The sequence below is a fragment of the Entelurus aequoreus genome, linkage group LG02 (assembly GCF_033978785.1).
Source record: "Entelurus aequoreus isolate RoL-2023_Sb linkage group LG02, RoL_Eaeq_v1.1, whole genome shotgun sequence".
NCBI classification, from domain to species: Eukaryota; Metazoa; Chordata; class Actinopteri; order Syngnathiformes; family Syngnathidae; genus Entelurus; species Entelurus aequoreus.
Genome location: NC_084732.1, coordinates 90,388,332 through 90,399,154, shown reverse-complemented (window position 1 = coordinate 90,399,154; position 10,823 = coordinate 90,388,332). Strand labels below are relative to the sequence as shown.

Here is a 10,823-nt window from a genome sequence, read left to right as displayed (position 1 = left end):
CTGCATCCCTCCTTCTAGTCCCAGCGACTCGTCTCCACCAGAAGAAAGCAAACTCCTTTGAAGCAGGTGAAAAGATGAGAAAGCAGAAGCTTGAGGAGAAAACTTTATTCCAGACTATGTTCTTGTTGAAGACTTTATTCCAGACTATGTTCTTGTTAAAAACTTTATTCCAGACTATGTTCTTGTTGAAGACTTTATTCCAGACTAACTTCTTGTTGAAAACTTTATTCCAGACTACGTTCTTGTTAAAAACTTTATTCCAGACTACGTTCTTGTTAAAAACTTTATTCCAGACTATGTTCTTGTTGAAGACTTTATTCCAGACTAACTTCTTGTTGAAGACTTTATTCCAGACTATGTTCTTGTTAAAAACTTTATTCCAGACTATGTTCTTGTTGAAGACTTTATTCCAGACTAACTTCTTGTTGAAAACTTTATTCCAGACTAAGTTCTTGTTAAAAACTTTATTCCAGACTAAATTCTTGTTGAAAACTTTTTTCCAGACTAAGTTCTTGTTGAAAACTTTATTCCAGACTAAATTCTTGTTGAAAACTTTTTTCCAGACTAAGTTCTTGTTGAAAACTTTATTCCAGACTTTATTCCAGACTAAGTTCTTGTTGCATGGCTGAAAAGTGCTCCTGATTGTGAAATAAAGTGAAGCAGATTCACAGTTTGATTCTTCCCTCTTGCACGGACTGGAACAAGTCCTGGGTCAGGGGCACGTAGCCCTTCTGGTCCTCCAGGAAGTACAAGGGCTCCTTGATGAGGGCGAGGTTGAAACCTTCCTCCACCAGCCTCACCTTCATCAGCTTGAAGGTCGCTGTCAGCGACATGGCGTCCTGCACAAGGTCATTCATGTCAGAGAGTTACATCATACAATTCATTAATTAAGTACATCGTCAGCAGCAGCCAATCATTTAATGGATCTAACACAACGTCTTTACCTGGATGCGAATAAAGCGAGGTCGGGCGTAGCTGGGAAGGTAACTTTTCACATGCTCATACACCAGCTGGCCATCAAAGTCCATGTTGGCCTTCAGACTCAACGCTGCCATTCCAATCCTGCCCTCATGTCCTGCAACATCAACACAGCACATACACAACATCAACACAACATCAACACAGCACATACACAACATCAACACAGCACATACACAACATCAACACAGCACATACACAACATCAACACAACATCAACACAGCACTACACAACATTAACACAGCACATACACAACATCAACACAACATCAACACAGCACATACACAACATCAACACAACATCAACACAGCACATACACAACATCAACACAACATAAACACAGCACATACACAACATCAACACAACATCAACACAGCACATACACAACATCAACACAACATCAACACAACATAACACAGCACATACACAACATAAACACAACATAAACACAGCACATACACAACATCAACACAACATCAACACAGCATATACACAACATCAACACAACATCAACACAGCACATACACAACATCAACACAACATAAACACAGCACATACACAACATCAACACAACATCAACACAACATCAACACAGCACATACACAACATCAACACAACATCAACACAGCACATACACAACATCAACACAGCACATACACAACATCAACACAGCACATACACAACATCAACACAACATCAACACAGCACATACACAACATCAACACAGCACATACACAACATCAACACAACATAAACACAGCACAAACACAACATCAACACAGCACATACACAACATCAACACAACATCAACACAGCACATACACAACATCAACACAACATCAACACAGCACATACACAACATCAACACAGCACATACACAACATAAACACAACATCAACACAGCACATACACAACATCAACACAGCACATACACAACATCAACACAGCACATACACAACATCAACACAACATAAACACAGCACATACACAACATCAACACAGCACATACACAACATCAACACAACATCAACACAGCACATACACAACATAACACAGCACATACACAACATCAACACAACATAAACACAGCACATACACAACATCAACACAACATAAACACAGCACATACACAACATCAACACAACATCAACACAACATAAACACAGCACATACACAACATAACACAGCACATACACAACATAAACACAACATCAACACAACATCAACACAACATCAACACAGCACATACACAACATCAACACAACATAAACACAGCACATACACAACATCAACACAGCACATACACAACATCAACACAACATCAACACAGCACATACACAACATAAACACAGCACATACATAAAATCAACACAGCACATACACAACATCAACACAACATAAACACAGCACATACACAACATCAACACAGCACATACACAACATAAACACAGCACATACACAACATAAACACAACATAACACAGCACATACACAACATCAACACAGCACATACATAACATCAACACAGCACATACACAACATCAACACAACATCAACACAGCACATACACAACATCAACACAGCACATACACAACATAAACACAACATCAACACAGCACATACACAACATAACACAGCACATACACAACATAACACAGCAGATACACAACATCAACACAACATCAACACAGCACATACACAACATAAACACAGCACATACACAACATAAACACAGCACATACACAACATCAACACATCAACAACACATGAACGGAACATAAACAAACAAAACATTAACAAATAATAACAAAAGATAAACAAAAGATGAACATAACATAAACAAACATAAACACATCCTAAACATGAACAAAGCATGAACAAACAAACGAATCATAAACAAACAAATAAATATAAACAAACAAACAAATCATAAACAAAACATACACTTAAACACATCATTAACATAAACAACATGAACGTAACATAAACAAACAAATTATAAACAAAACATACACTTAAACACTATAAACACAACATGAACGTAACATAAACATAAACAAATTAAACATAAACAAACAAACAAAACATAAACATAAACACATCATAAACAAAACATGAACATAACATAAACAAACATAAAAAAACATAGCAAAACATAAACATAACAAACAAAACATAAACAAAACAATCACAAACAAAGCATAAGATAAACATGAATACAAACAAATAAACTTAAACAAAACATAAACTAACGAAATATAAACATAGACAAAACAAACAAAACATAAACAAATAAACAAACAAAACCTAAACAAAACAAACAAACAAAAGATAAACATAAACTAACAGGGAAAAAAACACATCAACATAAACAAAAAAACCTAAACAAAACAAACAAACAAAAGATAAAGTAATGATAAAAGGCTGAAATGCTTGAGCAGGAAGTCAAATGTCAACTTAGGATGTCTGACAAACTTACAGCAGACACACCTGATGGTTACTGGGCACGCTCACATCTAACATATTAAAACACCTGATGGTTACTGGGCACGCTCAGATATAACATATTAACACACCTGATGGTTACTGGGCACGCTCATATCTAACATATTAACACACCTGATGGTTACTGGGCACGCTCAGATCTAACATATTAACACACCTGATGGTTACTGGGCACGCTCAGATGTAACATATTAACACACTTGATTACTGGGCACGCTCAGATCTAACATATTAACACACCTGATGGTTACTGGGCACGCTCATATCTAACATATTAACACACCTGATGGTTACTGGGCACGCTCAGATCTAACATAATAAAACACCTGATGGTTACTGGGCACGCTCAGATCTAACATATTAACACACCTGATGGTTACTGGGCACGCTCAGATCTAACATATTAACACACCTGATGGTTACTGGGCACGCTCAGATCTAACATATTAACACACCTGATGGTTACTGGGCACGCTCAGATCTAACATATTAACACACCTGATGGTTACTGGGCACGCTCAGATCTAACATATTAACACACAAGATGGTTACTGGGCACGCTCAGATCTAACATATTAACACACCTGATGGTTACTGGGCACGCTCAGATCTAACATATTAAAACACCTGATGGTTACTGGGCACGCTCAGATCTAACATATTAACACACCTGATGGTTACTGGGCACGCTCAGATCTAACATATTACCACACCTGATGGTTACTGGGCACGCTCAGATCTAACATATTGACACACCTGATGGTTACTGGGCACGCTCAGATCTAACATATTGACACACCTGATGGTTACTGGGCACGCTCAGATCTAACATATTTACACACCTGATGGTTACTGGGCACGCTCAGATCTAACATATTAACACACCTGATGGTTACTGGGCACGCTCAGATCTAACATATTAACACACCTGATGGTTACTGGGCACGCTCAGATCTAACATATTAACACACCTGATGGTTACTGGGCACGCTCAGATCTAACATATTAACACACCTGATGGTTACTGGGCACGCTCAGATCTAACATATTAACACACCTGATGGTTACTGGGCACGCTCAGATCTAACATATTAACACACCTGATGGTTACTGGGCACGCTCAGATCTAACATATTAACACACCTGATGGTTACTGGGCACGCTCATATCTAACATATTAACACACCTGATGGTTACTGGGCACGCTCAGATCTAACATATTAACACACCTGATGGTTACTGGGCACGCTCAGATCTAACATATTAACACACCTGATGGTTACTGGGCACGCTCAGATCTAACATATTAACACACCTGATGGTTACTGGGCACGCTCAGATCTAACATATTAACACACCTGATGGTTACTGGGCACGCTCAGATCTAACATATTAACACACCTGATGGTTACTGGGCACGCTCAGATCTAACATATTAACACACAAGATGGTTACTGGGCACGCTCAGATCTAACATATTAACACACCTGATGGTTACTGGGCACGCTCAGATCTAACATATTAAAACACCTGATGGTTACTGGGCACGCTCAGATCTAACATATTAACACACCTGATGGTTACTGGGCACGCTCAGATCTAACATATTACCACACCTGATGGTTACTGGGCACGCTCAGATCTAACATATTGACACACCTGATGGTTACTGGGCACGCTCAGATCTAACATATTGACACACCTGATGGTTACTGGGCACGCTCAGATCTAACATATTTACACACCTGATGGTTACTGGGCACGCTCAGATCTAACATATTAACACACCTGATGGTTACTGGGCACGCTCAGATCTAACATATTAACACACCTGATGGTTACTGGGCACGCTCAGATCTAACATATTAACACACCTGATGGTTACTGGGCACGCTCAGATCTAACATATTAACACACCTGATGGTTACTGGGCACGCTCAGATCTAACATATTAACACACCTGATGGTTACTGGGCACGCTCAGATGTAACATATTAACACACCTGATGGTTACTGGGCACGCTCATATCTAACATATTAACACACCTGATGGTTACTGGGCACGCTCAGATCTAACATATTAACACACCTGATGGTTACTGGGCACGCTCAGATCTAACATAATAAAACACCTGATGGTTACTGGGCACGCTCAGATCTAACATATTAACACACCTGATTGTTACTGGGCACGCTCAGATCTAACATATTAACACACCTGATGGTTACTGGGCACGCTCAGATCTAACATATTAACACACCTGATGGTTACTGGGCACGCTCAGATCTAACATATTAACACACAAGATGGTTACTGGGCACGCTCAGATCTAACATATTAACACACCTGATGGTTACTGGGCACGCTCAGATCTAACATATTAACACACCTGATGGTTACTGGGCACGCTCAGATCTAACATATTAACACACCTGATGGTTACTGGGCACGCTCAGATCTAACATATTAACACACCTGATGGTTACTGGGCACGCTCAGATCTAACATATTAACACACCTGATGGTTACTGGGCACGCTCAGATCTAACATATTAACACACTTGATGGTTACTGGGCACGCTCAGATCTAACATATTAAAACACCTGATGGTTACTGGGCACGCTCAGATCTAACATATTAACACACCTGATGGTTACTGGGCACGCTCAGATCTAACATATTAACACACCTGATGGTTACTGGGCACGCTCAGATCTAACATATTAACACACCTGATGGTTACTGGGCACGCTCAGATCTAACATATTAAAACACCTGATGGTTACTGGGCACGCTCAGATCTAACATATTGACACACCTGATGGTTACTGGGCACGCTCAGATCTAACATATTACCACACCTGATGGTTACTGGGCACGCTCAGATCTAACATATTGACACACTTGATGGTTACTGGGCACGCTCGGATCTAACATATTGACACACCTGATGGTTACTGGGCACGCTCAGATCTAACATATTTACACACCTGATGGTTACTGGGCACGCTCAGATCTAACATATTAACACACCTGATGGTTACTGGGCACGCTCAGATCTAACATATTAACACACCTGATGGTTACTGGGCACGCTCAGATCTAACATATTAACACACCTGATGGTTGCTGGGCACGCTCAGATCTAACATATTAACACACCTGATGGTTACTGGGCACGCTCAGATCTAACATATTTACACACCTGATGGTTACTGGGCACGCTCAGATCTAACATATTAACACACTTGATGGTTACTGGGCACGCTCAGATCTAACATATTAACACACTTGATGGTTACTGGGCACGCTCAGATCTAACATATTAAAACACCTGATGGTTACTGGGCACGCTCAGATGTAACATATTAACACACCTGATGGTTACTGGGCACGCTCAGATGTAACATATTAAAACACCTGATGGTTACTGGGCACGCTCAGATCTAACATTTTTACACACCTGATGGTTACTGGGCACGCTCAGATCTAACATATTAACACACCTGATGGTTACTGGGCACGCTCAGATCTAACATATTAACACACCTGATGGTTACTGGGCACGCTCAGATCTAACATATTAACACACCTGATGGTTACTGGGCACGCTCAGATCTAACATATTAACACACCTGATGGTTACTGGGCACGCTCAGATCTAACATATTAACACACCTGATGGTTACTGGGCACGCTCAGATCTAACATATTAACACACCTGATGGTTACTGGGCACGCTCAGATCTAACATATTAACACACCTGATGGTTACTGGGCACGCTCAGATCTAACATATTGACACACCTGATGGTTACTGGGCACGCTCAGATCTAACATATTAAAACACCTGATGGTTACTGGGCACGCTCATATCTAACATATTAACACACCTGATGGTTACTGGGCACGCTCAGATCTAACATATTAACACACCTGATGGTTACTGGGCACGCTCAGATCTAACATATTGACACACCTGATGGTTACTGGGCACGCTCAGATCTAACATATTGACACACCTGATAATTACTGGGCACGCTCAGATCTAACATATTTACACACCTGATGGTTACTGGTTACGCTCAGATCTAACATATTAACACACCTGATGGTTACTGGGCACGCTCAGATCTAACATATTAACACACCTGATGGTTACTGGGCACGCTCAGATCTAACATATTAACACACCTGATGGTTACTGGGCACGCTCAGATCTAACATATTAACACACATGATGGTTACTGGGCACGCTCAGATCTAACATATTAACACACCTGATGGTTACTGGGCACGCTCAGATCTAACATATTAACACACCTGATGGTTACTGGGCACGCTCAGATCTAACATATTAACACACTTGATGGTTACTGGGCACGCTCAGATCTAACATATTAAAACACCTGATGGTTACTGGGCACGCTCAGATGTAACATATTAACACACCTGATGGTTACTGGGCATGCTCAGATCTAACATATTAACACACCTGATGGTTACTGGGCACGCTCAGATCTAACATATTAGCACACTTGATGATTACTGGGCACGCTCAGATCTAACATATTAACACACTTGATGATTTCTGGGCACGCTCAGATGTAACATATTAACACACTTGATTACTGGGCACGCTCAGATGTAACATATTAACACACTTGATGGTTACTGGGCATGCTCAGATGTAACATATTAACACACTTGATGGTTACTGGTCACGCTCAGATGAAACATAATATTACACTTGATGATTACTGGGCACGCTCAGATGAAACAAAATGTTACACCTGATGATTACTGGGCACGCTCAGATGAAAACATAATATTACACTTGATGATTACTGGGCGTGCTCAAATGAAACATAATATTACACTTGATGGTTACTGGGCATGCTCAGATGAAACAAAATATTACACTTGATGATTACTGGGCACGCTCAGATGAAACATAATATTACACTTGATGATTACTGGGCATGCTCAGATGAAACATAAAATTACACTTGATGATTACTGGGCATGCTCAGATGAAACATAATATTACATCTGATGATTACTGGGCATGCTCAGATGAAACATAATATTACACTTGATGATTACTGGGCATGCTCAGATGAAACATAATATTACACTTGATGGTTACTGGGCATGCTCAGATGAAACATAATATTACACTTGATGATTACTGGGCATGCTCAGATGAAACATAATATTACACTTGATGATTACTGGGCATGCTCAGATGAAACATAATATTACACTTGATGGTTACTGGGCATGCTCAGATGAAACAAAATATTACACTTGATGATTACTGGGCACGCTCAGATGAAACAAAATATTACACTTGATGATTACTGGGCACGCTCAGATGAAACATAATATTACACTTGATGAATACTGGGCACGCTCAGATGTAACATAATAACACACTTGATGGTTACTGGGCATGCTCAGATGAAACATAATATTACACTTGATGATTACTGGGCATGCTCAGATGAAACATAATATTACACTTGATGATTACTGGACACACTCAGATGAAAACATAATATTACACTTGATGATTACTGGGCATGCTCAGATGAAACATAATGTTACACTTGATGATTACTGGGCATGCTCAGATGAAACATAATATTACACTTGATGATTACTGGGCATGCTCAGATGAAACATAATATTACACTTGATGATTACTGGGCATGCTCAGATTAAACATAATATTACACTTGATGATTACTGGGCATGCTCAGATGAAACATAATATTACATCTGATGATTACTGGGCATGCTCAGATGAAACATAATATTACACTTGATGATTACTGGGCATGCTCAGATGAAACATAATATTACACTTGATGATTACTGGGCATGCTCAGATGAAACATAATATTACACTTGATGATTACTGGACACACTCAGATGAAAACATAATATTACACTTGATGATTACTGGGCATGCTCAGATGAAACATAATGTTACACTTGATGATTACTGGGCATGCTCAGATGAAACATAATATTACACTTGATGATTACTGGGCATGCTCAGATGAAACATAATATTACACTTGATGATTACTGGGCATGCTCAGATTAAACATAATATTACACTTGATGATTACTGGGCATGCTCAGATGAAACATAATATTACATCTGATGATTACTGGGCATGCTCAGATGAAACATAATATTACACTTGATGATTACTGGGCATGCTCAGATGAAACATAATATTACACTTGATGATTACTGGGCATGCTCAGATGAAACATAATATTACACTTGATGATTACTGGGCATGCTCAGATGAAACATAATATTACACTTGATGATTACTGGGCATGCTCAGATGAAACATAATATTACACTTGATGATTACTGGGCATGCTCAGATGAAACATAATATTACACTTGATGATTACTGGGCATGCTCAGATGAAACATAATATTACATCTGATGATTACTGGGCATGCTCAGATGAAACATAATATTACACTTGATGGTTACTGGGCATGCTCAGATGAAACATAATATTACATTTGATGGTTACTGGGCATGCTCAGATGAAACATAATATTACACTTGATGATTACTGGGCACGCTCAGATAATAATAATAATAATAATAATAATAATGGATTAGATTTTATATAAGTATCACAACATAATATTGCAGTAAAAGTACATCATCATTGTCTAGGTCAGGGGTCAGCAACCTTTGTGAAAGCAAGAGCTACTTCTTGGGTAGTGATTCATGCGAAGGGCTACCAGTTTGATACACACTTCAATAAATTGCCAGAAATAGCCAATTTGCTCAATTTACCTTTAACTCTATGTTATTATTAATAATTAATGATATTTACACTTAATTGAACGGTTTAAAAGAGGAGAAAACACAAAAAAATGACAATTACATTTTGAAACATAGTTTATCTTCAATTTCGAGTCTTTAAAATTCAAAATTCAACCGAAAAAAAGAAGAGAAAAACTAGCTAATTCGAATCTTTTTGGAAAAATTTAAAAAATAATTTATGGAACATCATTAGTAATTTTTCCTGATTAAGATTAATTTTAGAATTTTGATGACATGTTTTAAATAGGTTAAAATCCAATCTGCACTTTGTTAGAATATATAACAAATTGGACCAAGCTATATTTCTAACAAAGACAAATCATTATTTCTTCTACATTTTCCAGAACAAAAATTTTTCAAAGAAATTCAAAAGACTTTGAAATAAGATTTAAATTTGATTCTACAGATTTTCTAGATTTGCCAGAATATATATTTTTTAATTTTAATCATAATAAGTTTGAAGAAA

General features: G+C 38.5%; 1 protein-coding gene across 1 annotated transcript in view; it reads right to left on the bottom strand.

The window, feature by feature from the left end:
* Positions 1-122: 122 nt before the first annotated feature.
* Positions 123-10,823, bottom strand: part of LOC133640735 (long-chain fatty acid transport protein 2-like) — a 31,374-nt gene continuing 20,673 nt past the window's right edge. The window contains exons 9-10 of the mRNA XM_062034313.1: positions 945-1,075; positions 123-839 (exon numbers count right to left, since the gene is read on the bottom strand). Of these exons, the coding sequence (XP_061890297.1) occupies positions 666-839; positions 945-1,075 (305 nt within the window). The 3' untranslated portion in view covers positions 123-665. The remainder of the gene's footprint in view (positions 840-944; positions 1,076-10,823) is intronic.